Here is a 23286-nt window from a genome sequence, read left to right on the forward strand (position 1 = left end):
AGCCACTTGTCAAGCAGCCATACAGGCTGACAAAGACAAAATAAAAGAGTGTGTGTGTGTGTGTGTGTGTGTGTGTGTGAGTGTGAGTGTGAGTGTGAGTGTGAGTGTGAGTGTGAGTGTGAGTGTGTGTGTGTGTGTGTGTGTGTGTGTGTGTGTGTGTGTGTGTGTATGCAGACAGTGTGTATGAGAGAGAGTGAGAGACACACAGAGAGAGAGAGAGCGAGAGAGAGAGAGAGCGAGAGAGAGAGAGAGAGAATACTCAGCAGGGACCGGAAGGAGACGGTGTCTGACTAGAGACACTTCTGACTTGTATCGCAATGGCATTCTCTGTTGACACCACCAATGGACTGATCACACACACCTTTTGTTATCCCCGCCAGTCCGGAGTGGCCGAAGGCAAGGGATTATGTTTTAGCTCCTGTGAGTCTGTCCATCTGTCTGTCCATCTGACGGTCCGTCTGTAAAAAGCTAATCTCGGTGTGAAACTTTGCATGCATACTGAGAGGCCAAGGAAGAATCTCGACTCCTAATGTTTCAACTTGAGGTCGATTTTAGCAAAACACATTTTTTAGATTGTGATGACCCATCCCATGGTTGTGTGGGGGGTTGGTTTTATGCATTTTATGGTTTACTCCTACAGGATTTTGGACCGATTAGCGATACACTTTGCATGCACACTCCCAGCAGACCAAGGAAGGACCACCGCCCCATATCTCAACATGGCCACACGATGGAGCTATTAGGGACTTTAAGCAACGACGGCTGGCAGCCGCCCCATGTCCGAAAGGGTTGAGAAATTACAGAGTTACCGTGTGGGTGTCCCTCTACTGTACACTGTACTGTACTGTCATTGTACTGTACTGGCACACCCAAAATCATAATTTGTTTGTGTGTGTGTTAGGTTGTGCACAGGTGGTGAAAAACAGCCATGCTGTTTTCATACTCATACCCACCCAGCCAGCTACCCACCCACACACATAGCTCCGTAAGGGAGTGGTTGCACCACTCAGAAAATAATTTGTTCATGTTTGACACATGCTGCATAGACGCATCACCATGGGAACCAATGTCGCCGTCGCCGACGGCTGTTTGCTTAACGATTTTGACAGCTACGGCGATTGCGTCATAGCCGCCGTACTTCTGCCTAGCGGAGCAGTCCTGAAAACAGTCGTTGCTTAAAGTCCCTATTAACAGGTCGCAGCACAGCACTGGGCAGAACATCCGCCGTGGCCTTTCTAGTTGGCAGTGTTTTCTATCAACTATCTTTTGGTCTGCCTCCCTTTTTCTGAAGCACTGTCTAATAGCTATCTACAAGCTCATAGCACAGCTTGTTGATCTGCTCTTTTTGGTGCGTGACTAAGTATGAATCTGGCATCACAAACCCTTCCAAGCCGGCCCTCTCCACCTTACAGGAGTCATATTGAAGTCATGCCAAAGAGTGAAGGAGGAGGGCGAGAGAGCCCACACCCACACACACACACACACACACGCACAACAGAAGATATTCGCACATATAAGGCCGCACACAGACAAAGACAAACTATGTGAAAATATGTGACGTACCGTAACAGTATGTTTATTTCTGTTTTGTTTTCTTGTTTTACCCAAATATTCTGTGTAGTTTCTGTGTGGGAACTGGGAAGTGAATGTGATATTGTTCATTTATGTTTTTGGTGTCTTATAATGTGACAAGACACGGAAATAAAGATCCATTCATTCACCCTACTATAATCCCATGGCAGTGCTTTTGTGGTGTTATGCACCATTTTTATTCCCTTTTCTGTCCATTCCATTCTGACCTCTTCTGGTCGATAATGCTCTTCCTGCCCTCCTCTGTTCCATCAGACTGTTCCAGTCACTGGGTCACCTCATGTGATATACGCCATATTAAACTTGGCCCACTCAATTCATTCCTGCCCCTTCATCGTTATCTCATTATGTATCATTGCACCTTTCTTTTCCTCTCTGGCCTCTTGTCCATTGCTCCTTTCCTCATCTCAGTGATGCCCCTGTATCAACACCTCCTCTTCAATATTAACCTTCCACATTATACTCTCCTCTCCCAATGGCGTGCACACACACACACACACACACACACACACACACACACACACACACACACACACACACACACACACACACACACACACACACACACACACACACACTGAAACATCATCAGATCGCCTCTTTATTGAAATGTCAGTGTTGCCATGGGATACGCCCCCCATCGATTACATGACTGGTTAATTGAATTGTTGCAATTTATCACTAGAAAGAGACAGAAAAAAATGAACAAAAAAATGAAAGAGAGAGATGAGGAAGGGAGAAAAATGAATAGGCAGTTAGAAGGAACAAGGGTCATACCAGTGTGGTAGTGCAGTCATGGATATGGCACAGAGAGAGAGAGAGAGAGAGAGAGAGAGAGAGAGAGAGAGAGAGAGAGAGAGACACAGAGAGAGAGGGGGGGGGGGGTGAGAGAGATGAGGAGTGAACAGGAAACCTGTCAAGGAAGCCAGTGGGTGTCCGATGTGTATGTGGGGCTCGCGTGCGCATGCGTGTGCATGCTGATACACAATCGTCCGGTCAGCAGATAAAGGACTAAATGAATGGATGAGGAGAGGAGGAGGAGGAGGAGGAGTGCTTAGAGGCTATAGGAGTGATGGAACAGCCATGGGAAATTAGATGAGTTTGGTTTCTATGGAAACTAATGACACCGTCGCTACGCTTTGTCAATGTCCTGTCGCAGCAACGGGAGGAACAGAGGCCTGATGATGGACAGAAGAATGACACAGAGGGAGGGAGGGATGGACGGGTGAACCAAGACAGTGGGAAGGAAGCAGCCTTGAGAGCCTTGAGGCTGTTTACGTCGTTTGCAAATGGCAGAATGGGAAAGAGACAAAGAGAGCAATAGACAGGAGGGATTCACAATGTAATCAGTTTAACTGCAAGAACCCCAGCGTCTCTAGAGTTCTGGGCACGTCATAAGAGGCAAACATGACACGTTTTGTGTGCAAAGTTGTTGTTCTACTTTTATGAGCATCAGAGGACAATATAGAAAAGTAGTTCATTTTGTCATTCATGTTCTAAATCCACCGGATCCAATTCGTGATCGCGTACTGTACTGTACTGTACTGTACTGTACTGTACTGTACTGTACTGTACTGTACTGTACTGTACTGTACTGTACTGTACTGTACTGTACTGAGAGGGATGGAGCTGATCCCAGTGTGCACTGGAAGGCAGGGGCAAGTTGCTCATACACAACAAGGCTATTATACAGTACACAATACGACACATTGCCGGGGCCGGGAATTTAACCTGGGACTTTCTCTCCATCCATTCAGCTATGGCTGAATGCTCTGTAATGGAGCAACACACCGTACACAACTGTGCCATTCATTTTCAAGAGAGATTGATGATAAGTAACATTTTATGAGCTCTTTCTAGGCGGAATGGCAGGCATAGTTCGATCTCATGAATTTTGTCATGGCTGGTGCACAACACATGCACACTAGTGATGCATCATGGAAAGAAGGACAATAACTCAGCAGGAGGGTTACTGAAGAGAAGTATTTGGAAGAAGTTGGCTTTAAATCACAAATCTGATTCCAGAGTTAAATATTTCATCTTGTCCTTTGACCGACTCTCAATCCTAGATCAAATCATGAAACCCCAGATTAAAGTCAGGAAAACACTGTGAATGAATCAAGATGTTTTATGTGCTTTCTTTTATGGGCTTTTCACAATGAATGAATTAACATCAAAGCTGTAATTTCATTACAGGAAGTAGCCTACACTGGTGTGGATGCAACATAGTTTAAATATTAAACAAACCCTATATCCCTCAGAAAGAACAAAAGAATGGCCCGGGCCAGCCTAGCGGTCCAGGCACCTAGGCTGGTAATCTCTGTCCCAATCCCGGCGACCTTTGCTGTGTGTTTTACCCCCCATCTCTCTCCCCCGTCAACCTACTGTGATCTATCAATAAAAAGGCAAAAAGCACCCAAAAAATATCTAAAGAAAGAAAGAAAGAAAGAAAGAAGAAAGGATGCGAAAGGTGGGGATGACAGCATGATGTCTACACCTGGAAATCCTCAAATACTTCATTGAACAAACACACAGAGAGAGAGAGAGAGAGAGAGAGAGAGAGAGAGAGAGAGAGAGAGAGAGAGAGAGAGAGAGAGAGAGAGTCATTCATTCCCAGTGCTGCAACTCTTCAGCCACATAAAAGAACAAACAAACAAAGCTCCCTGCATCAACATCAACAGAGCCGGATAACAGCCCGACTGAAGCGGCCAACAGAACACTTCCTCCTCACTCTATCATTTATGGGCAGTCACAAATGACCTCTGGAAGGGTAGTGTCTAAACAAACAAATGGAAGAGAGAAAATTACATCCAAAACTCTACTAGCCGTGACATTTTGACCTGAAAACTGTTTTGAAAGATTTGAGAGTCAAATGTCCCCCAATCCAGCTTCCGTTTCTGGCAGTATACACTTGTTTGTTTTCACAACGTTGTTTCTAACGTCGGGGAGCAGGGAGAGGGGGTTAATAAATCATTTAAATGGAACATGAATATTTTATAAGACTCGGGGGGATGGTCTATCTAATGCTGCAATATACAGAGCAATAATTTAAAAAAATCTGCTCCAATCAAATCCAAGGCGTGCAGGTCAGAGAGAGAGTGCGCTTGTACTGTATGTAGATAAAAGATCATTGCTGCCTGAATCAGGAATGAAACACAGCAGAACGAGTGTACTATTGTTTCAGTACAAAGGGTTTCTGATGTGACAAACCGCACCAAAGGAAAACAATTTCCCAAGTATTTCAATAGGTCTCGACTCTCGTCCCTAAAACAAACTAAGTGACCCTATAACGTTGACCACTTTATGGTCAACAAGTCTGAAGCTAAATGCATTTGATCTGCTCTTGCTCTGTCAGTCCATCTTTGTCATCTGCTATCAAGCTCTTGTTGAACTTTTTGTTCGACATTTTTATCATTTTTGTTATGGAGCCAGATTTAAACACTAGCTGTGTCATTGGAAAAGGGATTAGCACAACATAATTAAAAGCTCACTCATCTCTGGAACGGACTAGTAGTAACTGGGAGTCCTTTGCCAGTAGCTAACCAATGTCTGTATGTGTATGTGCGTGGATACGCGTGTACGTGTGTGTGTGCGTGCTGTCAGTGTCTGTGTCAAGTAAGGTGCAATGAAAAATAAGCTGAGACAATTATTGAGTTTCTCCCCCATCTCCATGTTCTCCTCTCTCCCTGCCTCTGCTCTATACACAGTTATCCAATTAGGTTACTCTGCTTGCTTTAATCAATGGATACAGTCTAGAAAACACTTGCACAGACATCCGCCCACGCACGCGCACACACATCCGCCCACGCACGCACGCACGCACACACACACACACACACACACACACACACACACACACACACACACACACACACACACACACACACACACACACACACACACACACACACACACACACACACACACACACACACACACACACACACACACACACACACACACACACACACACACACACACACACACACACACACACACACACACACACACCTGTTCACTAGGTAATCTGCTTACCCTGGAGATGGGGATTAAGGAGGCTATATCACAGGGCATGAACAGTGAACGTAAGTGGCAGCAACAGACCCACAATTAACTATACTTCACAGGGAGAGGCAGAGGGAGGAAGCGAGAGGCGGAAAACAACACGCGCACATGTATGCACATGATACAATTGTGCTTGCGCGCGCGCGCACACACACACACACACACACACACACACACACACACACACACACACACACACACACACACAGAGCATGCCCTAAGCCAACGAACAAAATAATACACAGTAAATCACTTAGATTACACATTTAAAAGATATAATTCTCTTTGAAATTCTAATCTATTCACATGACTTCCATTGTAACAGTTTCCACGTTTTTTTTGTGGTGTTATAAAAGTGATGCTCCCGGCACTGAGTAATAGTGAGGATTCTCACCGTAAAATTGCAGATTAGTAGCAGTGTGTGCTTTGATTGATTAACTGAAAATGTTACAGAAAATGTGTATGAATTGTGTGTGCGTTTGCGTGTGTGCGCGTATATACAATACAATATGTACTGCTGACTTCAGAATCAGCAGCATCTTTTGAATTCTGCATTCACAATACAAATCCTTATCCTGGACAGTATCGCTCCTTTTGGCATTAATATAACTCATGATAATTGTAGAAATGTATGGGTAGAAAATATAAACAACTGGTATACAGACTAAACTGGTGACTGAATGTCTTTCGACCGAACAACTTCAAACTCTGCGCATCGGCAAGGACTCCAGGGAGCCCGCTGTCAGCCGCCGAGTCGGGTCAATAGAAGTGAAATAATATAGCCTTTCCATGAGCAGCTTTTTATATTTTTCCAAAAAGAATACAAACAGCCAATAGCATATTACAAGTTATGAATCTTGAACCTAAGGCAACTAAAACAATTGTAAAGGTGTTTGCTGTAGTAAATAAGGCAGTGTGTTTGAATCTGCATACAGGACTCTCGCCCTCCCACACCTCACTGGTGCAAAATCGGGTAGGAAAAACGGGGACGCGGTTTGGGACACAACTGAAGATGTGCCGTGTTGGTGGCACCACGTGATCATGGCCAAACCCCACCCCCCTCCAGAGGACATCTCCAACCCCATTCAATTGCTGTGCTGAATATTTAGGGATCGTTAACAACCAGAGGCCTATGAAGTCCGTCAAACAGTAGCACATTCAGTAGCTATATAATTCTTAAAGGCTGGTACAGTAATACACTGAGACATACTGTACTGTAGTGCAGTGTTGTAGAAGTGCAAGGTTGATGTTTATCTACTGTATACTGTAAAGTCCTGAGTGTCAACTCTGGGTTACAGTACAGATACTGTACACATAACCAATGGACCCATTTGGTTCAATTTTTGCACTCTGAGTTGGATATTTTACTGTGTATAACTCAATTCAGTCAGGTGGTAATTTTTCTTTTTCTTTCCTTTGAATGGGGGGGTGGGAAGGGTTTGTGTGTATGTGGTGTGAATGTTTGTAAAGTATGTCTTGTCTTTTAACCTGAAAATGTATAAATAAAATTGTAAAAAAAAAAAAACATCAGTCAGGTGTTCTGCGCCATTTCTGTGCTTACAGACCTATAAAGAACACGAGTGTTGTATTATTCAAAGCACGGAACACAGCATAGTGTGGCTGTTTGTTTGATTTCACACACTGGTACATACTTACACATGATTAGCCACAGCAATACATTAATTAATTGTGCATCACATTTTAATAGCGTTGTACACATGAATGAATCTCCTTGTTGCACGAAAGGGGGGGGGGGGGGGGCACAGATTAATAAAGTATTGTGTGCCTCCCTTGCGATAATGAATTACCTTTTAAAAACCATTGGGAACGTTTTAATCATTGAGAGCACTTGTATCTTGTTTTGGCCAACAGAAGAGTAGTACACTGAGGCAGTCAGTGTACGCTGGCAAACAGAGTAATACACGGCCAATGGATTTGCTAGCCAACTAGCCAAGAATATACACAGATAAACAAGGCGGAGGAGCGGAGAGGCTTTCGAATTCTGACAACACCAAACCAGATAGACTGGCAGGGAGGTATAAAGACATACACGCAGACAGAATGTGAATCAGTCAGTCAAGAGGATGCAGTCCAGAACCAACGCACTGTCAGGAAAGCCAAAGACAGGCGCACAAACAATGGGGCACGCGTCCAATAAGGAACTCAGTCTTTCCAGGATGTGCAGATAGACAGTCAATCCATGAACTAGGGTGATTAGATGCTTGGCGGTTCAAATCCCAGGAAGGTTAAGCGAAATTATAATGCTGTCCCCTTCAGCAACATCAACGATTAAGGTGAGCCCCAAAAATGCTTCAATGCCGCTGATGAGTAACTACTAATAGAGAAATGGGGTTGTACAAGGGATGCAAGTCTTTCTTATTTTTTCTAATCGAATACACACTCCTGCAGTTCCCCTGCGAGCAATTTACTTTTGTTTTTTTATGGAGGGAGGAGGGGGAGACTCCTCTTAAGTGACGTTGTTTAGTTGTTTGGGCAAGGGTTTTGAAGATGCATTTTGGTCATTCCAGCATTCTACTGTAGTGGAAACATTGCAACTGCAAAAATAAAATAGAAAAAGCGCTCCTTGGAGCACAGTTTTCTGCCAGGTCAGGTAGGTTATTGTGGCCTCCTGGTGGCACCAACGTGAAAAGGGGGGCAAATTGCACACTGCATTCATGGTTTAAGGTGTTTTGTTCAAAACGGACCAATCCTGCACACTTTGGAAGCCAATCTTAGCTAATCAGGATGGAATATGGAAAATCGGACAGATCCGTGTTGATCACATGACTATACAGCGCATTTCACACAGATCCCAGATCCAGACCCATGAGGCCATGATTTGAAAATCAGCCTCAGATTTTTCCTCGTTCTCTGCCTAGTGGGAATGTGTGTGCAAAATTTTACGGAAAGCCTAAGCTGCGTTCATGATTTCAGCTGGCAGACACAATAAAAATAATTTTATATATATAGGCCTATATATATATATATATACACACTCACACAGTACATATAGCATTTTCAACCTCTCTGCTCTCTATATTCAGTTATAGTGTAGATTTTTGTCCTAACGCAAACATTAAATGCCTTTGACAATGAATGGAGAATTTACGTCATATGTGTGAGCAAATCGGTATTTGTGTTAAATTCCCATTGACAATGAATGGAGAAATTACGTCATATTATGTGTCTGAGCAAATAGACATGTTACGTCATGATGATTTACGATGATAAGAGCGACCCTCACTTTACACGGGTGTGATTTTTCCTTACTGCACAATTGACTTACTTGGTATCTCCTCCATCTAAGTCAGGAGTAGGCAGCCTGCTGCTCTAGAGCTGCATGTGGCAGTCTTCTCGTTAAGACTGCAGCAACAGTCTTCCCATTAATGACTTCCACATCTTCGAATGGATTTGGATCAGTCAGGTTCACTTCAGAACATTGCTTGCTCTCTCTTTCACCACCAATGCTGCTGGCTTATGATATACTTAACAATAAAGACAGCTCAGAAAATGCAGCCCAAGAAATGTGTTACTCACCAAAGCAAAGGCAGTTTAGTGGTGTTCAAAGCCTTTTCCCTGCAGATGAAGCCTCTCATAGTCATAACCCCATAATTTGTGTAAATAATATAAAGAAAAGAAAATAGGTTCGCCAGACTAGTAGACACCAAAAACCCTGGCAGAGTGTTAGCGATAACTCACCAACACTACAGAGCTACAGTCCATGAACTGATTAGATTTGTGCTATAGCCATTTGTTCTATAGCCATTTTAGATGGTCTATGGGCAAGGTCATTGTGACCTCACAAAACACATTTATTAAATTCCTTCAAAGTCCTCACTACATTTACAGCATAAATCTGGACAGACAAGGATGTAAACTGTAAATGGTTGGCAGAGGCCTACTGTACATCCACAATGTGGTATTTCTAGTTTAGACTTTAGACTGTCAGAGAGCAGATACATACTGTACAGTGCAATGGGAACAATGGCTATTATTCATTTGATAATTTCTGCTGCGAAACTTAGAACAATATACGGAACACGTATAAGAGCAAGATGCAACGTTTTCGCAAATTGTATGGTCTGTTAAACGCATAGGCTACCTGTTTACATTTGTATGATACTAATTTGACTTATTTTTTGTGTTATTTCACCTCATAGGCATCCATGGTCCGTGAATCGTCCGGCTGTAGATAGAGATGACCCACATAGAGCCAGGTTATGCTTGTTGTTTTTTGCCATTAAAGGGGAGTTTTGCCTCCGTCGTGCTTGCTCGTGCCTGCTCTATATGGAAAGTGTCATGAGATAACTTTGGTTGTGGTTTTTCTAGCTATATATAATAAAGTGGACTTGACTTGACATTTGCATCCCTAGGTTGTACTGGAAGGCTCCAAGGTGGTATGCTAAATGCTTACAATATGAAATGCAAATCAATTTTCAGTAACAGTATGAATGTGAAGCAGTGCTGCTGAAAATCACCAAGCATGCTCAGCAAAAAGCATTCCCTCATGTCTACAAAACAGTTTGGGAATGGATAGACGGAGTTTGAGAAGACAGATGTGCAGGACAGGCACCAATATGAAATATGGGAATCATAACTGTGGAAAGGTGTATGGACTGAATGTATGGAAAGAGACAAACCAATGCATGCAACTTGATGCCTGGGATCATAACAGGAGCATAGTGTTGGTGTGTCTGCCGAGGTCTGCCTGCTATGTAGTCACATGGTTAGAGCTAGATCAAACAGAACAATGATATACCCCAAGGCAATCAAACGTTGGTGTGATTTAACAAATGCATTATTTTTTAGGTTTAGGCATGTTCATGTTAGGAGTTGTTAGGTTTAGGCATGGATATTGTGTGGTTGGTTACACTTTGGCTAAGGATCTGGAACACTACCCCTGTCATAGACCAACCTCTCTTCACAAAAAAAACTCTCCATAGCAAAATCCTGAGTGTTAATTTACCACTGGGGATTTTGCTGTGCAATAATCCAGCAAAACAACAGCTAACCAAGAAAGAAAACAATAAATAAAATACAAAATCCTATGCTATTATCTTTTGACTTTGAGGAGTCTGGTAAGGTAAGAAAACACATGGTAAACACAAACACATGCACACACACACACACACACGCACACACACACACACACACGCACACACACACACACACACACATGCGTACACGCAATCACGTGTGCCCACACACCGACTTCAGGAAATCACTAGAGACTTCAAAGGAACTCAGCCTGACTACTGCACAATGTTACAGAGCTCTTTAATCAAAGCAGCAGCATTAACAACACGTGTGTGTGTGTGTGTGTGTGCGTGTGCGTGTGCGTGTGTGTGTGTGTGTGTGTGTGTGTGTGTGTGTGCGTGCGTGCGTGTGTGTGTGTGTGTGAGAGTGTGTGTGTGTGTGCGTGTGTGTATGTTTTGAGGAGGGGGTTTCTTTTTACTTATTTAATTTAACTTATTTGGACTCCACTGGCTATGGGCTGACCTGATGTCACCCTTCCAAATTTCGTGGGAGAGACTGACTGAAATCGTTAAACTTTTAAATGGCCATTGCAAATGTGAAATGAATCAATACTGAGCAACTGCATGGCCCTTTCTCTTCTAAAAGGTTATCAGTTATCAGTTTGTTGGAGGACTATATACTGTAGGTGAAATGGAGATAGTTTCAGTCGCTGTTGTTATCATTAGGTGGTTGGACCAGCTACTATGCAGTGGAAAGTACAGTTTCCACTGCATTTCTGAAAAACCGGTCGCCCTCAAACATTTTCATGTCAAGGACCCCCCAAAAATATATGTAATTGGCCACTGACCCCCCATCTGAAAATATGTTGTTCCAAGGACCCACCCAGAAGCAAAGATTTGAGTTAAAACCGTTCGCTCTGAAAGAATATATACAGTATATTCAAGGATTTGCACCACATTTTTTTCACAATAAAAAAAAAATAGCAGACGTACAAGCTCAAATGAGCTTGTAGATCTGCTATTTTTCAACAGCTAAAATATGACATAATGCTTAAAACACCAAAAGGGGTGGGTTAATTGCCTCTGCTTTTGATACCCCACCTCTGGTCATTCATTTTTATCGCCAGTGGGATAAGTTTTATCCCTGCTTCTGGTCAGACGGAATACATATAGGCCTACATACGCTTTCTTTTGAGAAATGTAGACAGACATTTATGCGAGATAATAATAACAACAGAATTGTCAACCACACTAACCCTCGTGTCAGAAATTGTCAAAAATGTTACATCATCTGAAGTTGAGTCAAGCCGGTACCATGCAGGGGGAAATGATCAGAGGCTTAATGTTGTCTCTTTTCATCTCATCTTATCCCCATCTGCCTGACCCAACCTTGAGCCAGCTTTAGGTTGGCAGAAAAACATTTCAGTTGACAAAATAAAAAGAATTGACACAATCGAGGAACTTTCTTTTTAGCGTGTTGCGATAGGAACTCAGTGACCTTGAAAACAGATGTATTCTACAGCAGCAATGGAAAATATAAACATTCAGTCTTGTGGACCTTGTTCTTGTTTATACCCTCCTCCCACTCTGCAGTAAACATTTTTATTCCTGGAAAAGTTCCATTGACACCATTATTTTTGAGTTTTGATAAATGTATGACCAATGTACGCCGCGGACAAAGCCAACTCGGATCGTGACAAAGTCATTTAACAGTCTTTAAATAAATACTTTAAGAAAAGCCTATGGGAAAAATGCATTGGGATTCATTTCCTGGGCCACTCGTCGTTCTGAAAGGGGGAGGGACTGCGACGCTATGGCCCTGTCTTGACTCAAACACTAATTATCCCGCACAGCGGAAAATGTTGACCCCAGGTCCTGTCAAACCTGATAAAATGAAGGGAAGAAATGAGTGGACCAGTGGCTCCTGTCAGATTTGGGCTTATGCATGTTAAGTTGTTCCTCTATTTAATAGTGTATTAAATAGCCACGCCTTGAAGAAGACACGATGGTATCGAAACCAGTCGGTATTGAGGGGCATTTTATAATTTCAATATGTAATAGCCCTGCCAACATATTAAAGGATTTTTAAATGTATCCTTCCTTGCTCAGTGTGTGCTGGAAGCCTGTCTCGATGAGACCTCTTCATTACATGTCAGAAGTTGTGTTGAGACGGTCCTCCTACCTTCCTGTACAGCCTGGAAGGGGTTGTTTCCATCAACAAACTCTACAGAGATGGTGATCTTCTCCGTCTCCAGGATCTCGTTGTTGAGGTTGAGGTCTGCCACCGCCAAGCGGAACACCTCGTCGTCCTTCCGCGCCGACTCATCAAAGATGGCGCCTGCCATGACAAAAAAGAAAAAGAGGAAGAGATTGTGAATGTGAGCAGAAAATGTTTTCAGATGCGGATACGCAGACGATTACATATTAATTTGGGAGTCCTTCACATGAGAACCACTGTTTTAAACAACATTAGGAATAAAACCCAAATAAGTAAATACACTTAAAAAAACAATGCAACTCGCAACTACCAATATTTACAAGCAACTTAAAACAAGCCCAAAGTCGCCTACAAACATGGCAACAAAGAAAGTCACAAACCTGAACGATACCCAGCCTAAGACTCACAGGCACTTTATCCTCAGACCTTTTATGACCAAAAGGACAGGCCTTTAGTTGGTCTATTTGCTTTGGTCTGTTACGCATGCAATTAACCTAATGTGCCCCCTCCCTTTATCTGTCTCTTTCTTCCTTTCTCCCCTTTTAGTCCCTAATTTCCTCATTTTTTCCGCTGTAAAGCCAATGAGCCAGAAATTATCTATGCCAGGGTAGTGAAGCACTTCTAACTGTACTTTACTGACCAGAAAATAAGCCTTGTTGTACTTGTATGTACAGTATGTGTGTCTACTGTCTATGTGTAAGTAGGCTACATACGGTACATGCATATAAGCATAACATACACTGGTGAGGAATCACCAATCAATTGTTCCAAACTGGCTACATTTTGAGGAAGGGGCTGTTTTCAGGTTTGTTCCAAGCAGCCCAATGTAGAAACCTTGTCTGGTACAGCACATTTTCTTAATTTGAAGAAGGGAGGAAAAAAATGTGTATAGCTTTTGCCCTCGGGGCCGGCAGAACACGTCATCATCAAGCTCATGTCACTATGACTCGATTATTGTTATGTATAATCTAGAAACCGGGTCAGCCCCACCCCCAACTATTCATTTCAATGGAAGTTGCACAGTGGCGTTTGAAGCACCCAGAAGAAGTCTGCCGGAAGTACCATTATAACTCTATGGTTGGTTCGAGCGTGAGCTCAACTTTGACACACTTTTGACGTCACTGAACGTCCGTCCACCTCCATGAACATCCTGCAGTTTCAGCTTTGGCCAGTAGGGTCTTCGCGGCTTTAACATTGGCCAGCCGCTCTGGGGGCCTGGATCCAGCGGCAAACAGGATTAATGGGATCTGCATATATTGGCTTAAAACGGACTAGGACTGACAGTTACCGCTGTTAAATGACGCCTTTTCATTCAGAATAAAAACTTCTGAATAAATTAATTCTGAAGACCTACAGATACTTTTAAATCCCATCATTTCATTCCGCAGCAGCTTTGGGGCTGGGAAGGCTTCTGGTTGGATATGGGCGTGGGCATATATGTTTACCGGTACGTCTTTAAAAAAACCGCTACGGGTCCTCTTCTGTGCTGGGAAGGTTTTGTACTTTATTAAAAGTCCGATTGGGTGTGAAAATAGGCAGCACGGCCAGGGCACTGACTATTATTGCATCAAGGTCACTCGTTATTTTTGAGAGAGAGACACAATGAGCATGCTCAGAAAGACCAGAATGAACTTAAATCCGAATGAGTCTATACATGAGTAAAAAAAAAATCAATCACATTCAACATCGGAATAATCCTGTCAGTTTTTGTAGGTGTTTATATGACAACTTTTAATAGGATTTAACTTTTATTCTGAATTAAAAGGGTCATGTAAACCTGGCCAGTGACAGATACAGAGATGTCCATATATGGGCATAACGGCCGGATCGGTGGTGCGACTTAGAACTCTAGATGTGCCGAACCTCTAGTGTAATTCTGGCCAAAATAGCCGATTTGCTCGTCTACATATGACGTACATTTTCCAAACATTACTTTTCCAATCTATCTGCCTGATCAAAATTGTACCACAGTCAAGGTTCAAATCCCCAATCTCGCAGTAAGATCCCATTTGACTTCAGTTAACAGTTAGGCACCGCAAGAGGCCTGCTAATCAAAAAGCCTTATAAAATAAACATCCTTGAATCATCAACATACTGACTACTGTAAATACCCGTCTGCTGATTGAGTCTTGGCTATTTCAATCTCCATGCAGTTTAGATGAGGTGAGATAAACAGGCCAAGCAGATAAATAGCAGAGGACTACACAGTACAGACTCCTTAACTATTCCATTACCTCTGAATAATGAATGCCGTTTCAATTGGGTTGAAAATGAGACCGCTGTGAATTATTTTAGCAAACGCAAACAAATCCACGACACGGGGGGGAGTTTAGCTAGAACAGGACATAGGAGGACGAGGAGAGCGGAGTTGCTGAAGACTGCTTTAATCAGTATATTTCCACCACTGAATGAAAATAAAAAGGCATGAATTGTGAGTTGTGAGAATGAACAATTGCAACCTTTTACATCTCAAGTTATTTCTTGCATTGGTATACATTTGATCCCATGTTGCTTGAGTGACTAACCTAATACATGTGAGGGGAAATGATGGAGGATAGAAGGAAGGTGTTAGGGACAAAGATGGAGAACATAATCAAAGGGAAACTTTACCCATTTAAAGCCCTATAGCTATGTAGGCTTACAGTATAGTGGAAATACTGTAGCTCAACACATTTTGTGGTGACCACTTAACCCTGCCATTTCTCCAAAAAATATTTTGCAAATTTAGGACATTATGGTTGGGGCTGTGTTGCACCGCCTATCGGACCGCTATGTCAGAGTCATAGTGTCGGTACCCGTTGTACACCTCTGTCTGTAAGTGTCACTTTTGTACCACATACAGTATATGGAGCTCTCTGTATCTGTCCGTCTATACCTGTCCCTTTTATGCCCACCCCTGACACCATTAGTGCCTATACCCAATATATTGGCATGCCCATAAATGGGTATATTAAGTGTTAAAGTGAATCCTACGGTTCTATTGTGAGGACGACATGTGGAAATAAGACATAATATCCTAGGATAACACTTCACAAATCTGTGTGTTGAGAGATTACTCTCCAAACCGCTTGAAAATCTCTTCCTGTTTTACATACTGTAGGCTGGCAGACATGTTCCAGTTCCTAGAGAGTGAGCAACACACAACACATTTTGTCTCTGATTTTCCACATCCTAGAATCAATAGAATGACTCATCATGTACATTTCAATATGGTCAAACTTGCCCTTTCAGTTATCTAAATGTGTGCCAGAACAAGATCAAGGTGCTCTGCCCTGCACATAATAAAAACATGACAGGATGTTGTATCTATGTTGTCTATGTATAATGAGCCCCAACAAGATCTGAACAATTGATCAAAAAAAGTATACAGAAACATTTAATGTGGAGTCCAGATTACCATAGAAACCCAACCTTAAATGAATGCTCCGTGACCTAAAATAGCCACGTCGCCGACCACCCCCCCTATAAGAACCCAATGATTGGCCATGCAACAGCAACAGTATACTGAAACGTTAATTATGTCCTTAAAATATGTGATCAATTAATGATGTAAACCATGTTCTCCACCCCTCTCTCCACCTTGCTCTCTTAATTGCTCACTCGTTCTCCCTGGGTTTGATGGCTGTTCCACCTCCGCAGGGTCAAGCTGTGATTAAATCAGTGCACGCACGCACACGCACACACACACACACACACACACACACACACACACACACACACACACACACACACACACACACACACACACACACACACACACACACACACACACACACACACACACACACACACACACACACACACACACACACACACAAAATTGGGTATGGCATACAAATCTCTCCAAGAGACCATCAACAGCCTGCCTGATAATGTATTTATCTGTAACCGAGTGTGTACAAATGTACAGTTTTGTGCAGTGGGTGGGTATAGAGAGGAGATCGGGTTTGCAAACACATGTTAAAATGTCCCTCCCCCCGGGCGCTCATCAAGCTGAATCTATTTTGAATTGAAATAACACTAAGGATTTTACTGTGTAGATGCTCATGAGGAATGTGTGTGCGTGTAAAGGGGAGGAAACGAGTGCAGGGTGGAGGATGACCTAATGTCTGCCCTTCTATTCCTATTAGAGTAGCAGAGTATCACTGCATACTGATACCCTCTCTCTCTCTCTCTCTCTGTCTCTCTCTCTTTCTCTCTCTCTCTCTCTCTCTTCTGTGATCGTGAGAGCAAAGGCAAACGTCATAACATAAATCAGCCAAGGAAATAAAGGCTAAGAATCAAGCTCCACACAGATACCCCAAGGGCGGGCAAGCACTCACGCACACTCGCATAGGCACGCTCCGTACACACACACACACACACACACACACCCACTCTTAAATGTGAAATACCTAATCACCACCTAATTTCCAAAACATCAACAACAGAGGTCATTTTGAACAGATTCAGACTGCTAAAAGTAACAGGACCAAATCAATTGGCCAAGTGCTATCGATTAAAACGTCGCCACTGAACAAGTGTTCAGTATTAATTAATTGCTTATGCTGATAAAGAGGTGATAAATAACTCATTTGTCCACTTAGGTCTGAATACCTTATCTTGATGGAGGTTCTCGACAGAATGGTGAGGTACAAAATGGACATTTGTGAAAAATGTACTGATTGAATCAGGTCATTATTGCTATCCATGATTTATATATCAGGATACTATCACCAATTTGAGTAAGATTTGTGGGAACACAATCGATAATTTGTGTAAATCAGCACAGTGTCGCTGATTTGTGTAAACCAGGAACACAATCCATGATTTGTAAATCAGGAAGCTCCATATTTTGTTACATTTGTAGAATTCCCATTGCAAGGACAGTTACTCACTGGCCTCCCAGTCCTTCCTCACCATCTCTCAGTTCAATCCCTTGTTGATACTTCAATCAAAATTGACTACTTTAAACACTGCTATCCCGGCCAAGGTTGAGTACAGGGATAAAAGGGGCTTAGTCCTTTTATTTATTTCTACTGCATGATGAACATTAATTCCTGGCCTGGGCTGGACTAACGGTCCAGGCATCTAGGCTGGTAATCCTAGCCTGACAGTGTGTGTTGGGTTCGAGTCCCGATCCTGACAAACTTTGCTGAATCTCTCCCCCCGTTTCCTGTCGACTTGCTATCAATAAAGGCAGATTTATTTTATATATAAAACATAAATTCTATCTGATTATTATTAGTGTTGACGGTTGGAAAGCCCCTCATTGAATGAACATTATAGATCGGGAAGGCAATACCTACTGTAATCCATGTGTAAAAGTCACACAACTCTAATTAAACTTCATTGTCCAACCTTTCCTGCCACACATGCTGAAACAGCTCAGTGATCTTAGAATGTGTACAGGATCCAACAGCGCCATTCAGGCAGACAAAAGGGACAATGTTGCACACAAAACACCCGGAGCAGAGCCATTATGTTCTCACACTGTATCAAGGGCGTGTAATTAAGCCAATGTATTCTCAGAGTAACACCATTTTCGGGATGAGTGAGAGGCTGATTATTAGGAAGGAATGGTTTCATGTCAGAAGAGGACAGAAAGAAACTGAATAAATCTAATACGATACAGTCCCTCAGACTTGGTCCCATGATGCTAGTAGAGACTGCCATCGCACCACCATTATAAATGATTATCCTCTCTCTCTCTCTCTCTAATTGATGACTCAAAACAAGATGCTGCAGAGGATTTGGACATGGATGAGGTCCATTTATCCTCAGGCAATGATATGGAAGATGATGGAACGTAGAGATATGTACAGTATGTGTGCGCGCCTGCACTCACTCACACATTCCCACACCTGTTGTTAAGGGTGTGGCTGTGTGGCGGCTATGTGACAGCGACAGCGATGGGAAAGGAGGTCGTCATCGTAACATTGACAGGCTGACAAGGATAACGACCATGGCGCCACACACACACACACACACACACACACACACACACACACACACACACACAGATGATGAATACACCAGTCGCCCATTGACATAAACAATCACACTCAAATGTGGGCACAAATTAATACAACTTTGCTCAAAAATACACAATTTCTTGCAGTATAACACACACACACACACACACACACACACACACACCCACACCCATACCCACACACGCGCGTACGCCGTACGTGAGTGATGTATAGGAGACGGGAGACAAGGCCGGCATAAGTGTTGCTGTCTGGGTGTGATGATGGAAGCAAGGTGGCGGTGGTGTTGAGTGATGATGATGATGAATCGCGGAGGCTATCACCCTGGAGTGTCAAAAGTCCACAAACACATGCGTGTGCTCACGCACACAAGCATGCATGCACACACAGCTGTGATTTACACTAGTTAGAGTGTGAGTTTGAAGCATAGGCTTTTTTGACGTAGGTGTCAACGCTTTAGAATTAATGTGTGTGTACAGACAGACAGATGTCATACCCTCCTGAGACGGAGCTTTTGTGTGAGTGCATGACGTCGTCCATGCACTCCTTGACCTGTTGCGGGAGAGTATACGAGACTGGCCGTGCATAACTTGACAAAATGACTGCACCCACGTTGAAGTGCTTCTATCATTGATTGGCTCATTAAGAGGCCAGGCTTGGAAACGATTGACTGAAAGAAAACATTTAAACGTTGTGGATGTATTCAGTAGGTTCATACTGTATAAATAAGAGATGCCTTGTTTGTAGACTAGGTAGTAGGTAGTAGGTACATGTGAATGGCTGCTTCTGTGTCTGTAGGTATGCGACGGTAAATCAATTCTCAGCAAATAAATGTTTTGCCTATTATGCCCAAAATGGTGTTTCAAAAAAGTGTTTCAATTAAGAGTGCGGACAACGACATGTAAGTAATGATGGGAATATGACATGAATGTTAATGTTATCCAGCTCTTTGTATACATATAAATGATAAAACGATTATGATTATGCAAAATAACTGCAATTAGCTCAAATAGTATTGCCAATGGGATTGGGTGATAATTTTGTAATTGTGACAGGCCTTCGCGTCTGAGGCAGCACACTTGGACCATGAACCATTCTTAACTATTTTCCGTATTTATATGTACGTCCACGCTAGGTGGCGTCATATCCCAGGTCTGTATATATACATACCGCAACGTATACTATAAGCAGTTGAAAGGAGGATTTTCAAGCCTCCATAAATCGGATTCTAGGATCGCTGTCCTACACATTTCGGATTTAATTTGTGCCTTTGTACCGCGATGCTGCCGCTATGTAAAAGCTTCTGACGAAAGGTAAAGAGTGTGTGCGTGTTCCAATTATACTAGAGTGTGTGTAGCGAGAGTGTGTGGGGGGCGGGCAAACTCTGACTTTTTAAAGTGAACGGGTATGCTGCCACTGGGAACTGGGGTTTATGCTAACAGCTAGTGGTAGAGATAGAGTTAATGGAGGAATGAACAGCACAGCAACTGATACGAAGCTACATGTTTTATCATGTGAACACACCAGCATTTCACTGCTTAATGTGCCCGTATGAGTGAGTGTCAAATAAACCCACCTTGATGGTTGAATCTTGAACCATCACGAAAACAAAGTTTTCGTGATGGTTCATTGGCAATAATTTTTTACATATAGTAACAAAAAAAAGTCATGAATCTAAAAAAACAATTCATGTCCATGAAAAAAGAGAGAAAGAAACTAGTTTAGGCTGAAGCTAACCTTTTCCAACTACAGTACATGGAATTGAACAATTGAAAATAGCCTAATTATCACAAATTATTATAATAATTGTCATATAGATAGACACTAACTGGACAGTTTTCAGTGCTCGCTCTGCTATTTAGTGATGTAGAAAGCAAGAGGTGTAAGCTCTTTTTACCCATTATAAGCATGTAAATTGATTTGCTCCACATTTAAGGAGGTGAGGAGCCAATAGAAGGTGTAGTTACAGTCCCCTCAGTGCTCCGGTCCTTTTGTCACTGTCAGACACAAAGTCCAGCCAATTAAGGCCAAGGCTAGAATATATCCCTCCTAACCGTCCCCTTACCGTGCCTTTTCTCTTCTTTCATCCATCTCTTCACCAACTCGCTCTCCCTTTGCCATGTCAGACACTGTACAAAATCCAGCCACGTTCAAGGCTATAGCGGCGCATATTCCTCCTCCAACCTTTTTCATCCATCTCTTTGCCTACTCTCTCCCCCCTCTGCCATATGGATCGACTTGCACCTTTCTCTTAATTCATGTTGTATTGTACTCTCTCACCTATAGTTGGCTGGAACGCAACAGCGGGGTCAGCCATATAAAAGGTAATTTCGCTGAGCCAGCTGAGTGACTGACTGAGTCGCTAAGGGAAGTTACACCATTTGTCGGCCAATTGGCATAACAATTTTGAACTAGCCAATCGCAGTCCCTCCAGTCCATAGGATGCACTCTTTCCTAATGAGTTTAGTTCTCTGCCTTGCTTGGCCTGTCATCAGGCCATACAAGTCGCATTGGAGTGTTACGTCATAAGATTAGTCGACATGTGAAAGTGGGGTGAAAACACTATGGGCCTGATCTTGCGTCAGAGGCACTAAATCCGTAATTTGGGGATTTAGCATTGCGTGAGAGGCATTCCCCTGTAAAAATTGCTATCTTGTACACCCAGCCTAAATCCCTAAAACACCTCTGCTACTACCTCCGTTACATTATGCATAGGTGTGGTTTGGGCGTTACAATAATGAAACCAATCCCTGTGCCACATGCCATTGACTTTAAGAGAAGACACAATACATTACCCATTATACCCAGTGATATCTTGCCTTACACTATGGGCCAAGGAAGAGCGACGTGTTGCTGCCTTGGAATACATTCATATTTGATACAGAGAGTTGTGTTGTGTGTCCAGTAGATCCTCTATCATCCACTCCGCGACCAACACTGTCTCATTCGCAATAAAACAGGGACTTTGTGCTCTTGTTGTATAGGCAAATAGCCATAATGTTTGTGTAGCTAGTCAGTCAGGAAAATAATTAGTACCTTTCACAGGTCAAAAGACAAGATTTTAATTCAGCACCTGGGTGTACTGACACTGAGGTTTTCCCCAGACCTATTACATAATGCATTCCTGTTGAAAAGTAGAATTCTTCACAACATGTTATGCCTGTGGTCTGGTGTGGCCACTTTGTGGAACAGAGCTGATTCAGCTGTGATGGAGCCAGGTTTGACCAGCTTCTGACAGCGGAACTTCTGGCATTAACCCAGACAGGATAGCTTACAGCATGGCTAGCCTGACAGGATAGCTTACAGCATGGCTAGCCTGACAGGAAAGCGCTCTCTATAAATGCCAAGGAGAGTATGGCCAGTGTGTTTCTTGTTTATACAATGCAACTGCCTCAGTGCTTGCTGTATTTTGCCGTGTCATGCCCTAATATTTATAATTTAAACAGTCAATAAAAACCTGTCTCTTGCAGCACTGAGCCATGGCACCTTATTCCGCCTCTTCCTTGACCTTCCGTTCACACCTTCCAGCAGGGATTAGACAACCAGGCTAATGCTGTGCTTAAACTTAGGCCTACGGCCAGGTTTAGGGGCATATCAATATTTTACTTTTGATGAAGAGTTCAACCTCAGACTGAGCCAGAATACAGAACCAATACAACCTGTCCCAACCCCCCCTCAACCTTTCTGTTTCTCTTTACATAGCTTTTTTTGGGGGGGAGGCACGCCCTTCTATTTTTATTCCACTTACCTCTAATTTCCACACTTCATCTCAGGCGCTTTGTTCCGATTTCTACACTAATTATTACAGCCGCCCTCTATTCCTCCTTCACGTCTCTCTTTCTCCCTAATTTATTCATTATTCTCTCTTTATGCACCTCTATCTCTCCCACCCAGAGGCACCGTCAGGGATTTTGGACCCTGTGAAAGGATATCACATTGGGCCCCAAGCCACCCCCGGCCCTGCACAACCAACCTCACCTACTGTACATAGCTTAATAATTGACACATTCATTGCATTCTCTTTGTGGCTCTCTTGTAGTCCTATAAGTCTTACTTGCAGTGAGCTATTGTGTATGGACTTGTTACAGAGTTACAGTATATTCATGCAGTAGATTAAGTACTTACAATCAATCAAGAGGGAACCGTGAACTGGATTGCAGACAAAACATTTAATTGCAGTTTAATTGCAAGGACCACTCTGATGAGAGAGAAATGGAATGAAATGGACCTGCAAGGGTCCTACTCAAGGAACACTTGTCAGGAAGATATTGCAATTTTGAGCCTCATGTGATGTGCTCTCCGACACCAGGGTCAACATTTCTCAATGGAAGACTAAGGAGACCACCTCCAAGCAGATGTGCTGCCTATAGTGATATTGTACTCTGCCATACAGAACGGTTAAAATAATATTTTATTTTAAAGTAAGTTCGGAATTGCTGCTTCACAAAAAGAGACAGTTAAAAAG

General features: G+C 42.8%; 1 protein-coding gene across 2 annotated transcripts in view; it reads right to left on the reverse strand.

Annotated features, from left to right (window-relative positions):
- grid2 (glutamate receptor, ionotropic, delta 2) overlaps positions 1-23286 on the reverse strand; it is a 603942-nt gene that overhangs the window by 482939 nt on the left and 97717 nt on the right. For both annotated transcript variants that reach the window (XM_080765357.1, XM_080765356.1), the window contains exon 2: positions 12814-12969. In XM_080765357.1, the coding sequence (XP_080621483.1) occupies positions 12814-12969 (156 nt within the window). The remainder of the gene's footprint in view (positions 1-12813; positions 12970-23286) is intronic.

This window comes from Protomyctophum bolini, assembly GCF_963924005.1.
Source record: "Protomyctophum bolini genome assembly, chromosome: 6".
Lineage (NCBI taxonomy): Eukaryota > Metazoa > Chordata > Actinopteri > Myctophiformes > Myctophidae > Protomyctophum > Protomyctophum bolini.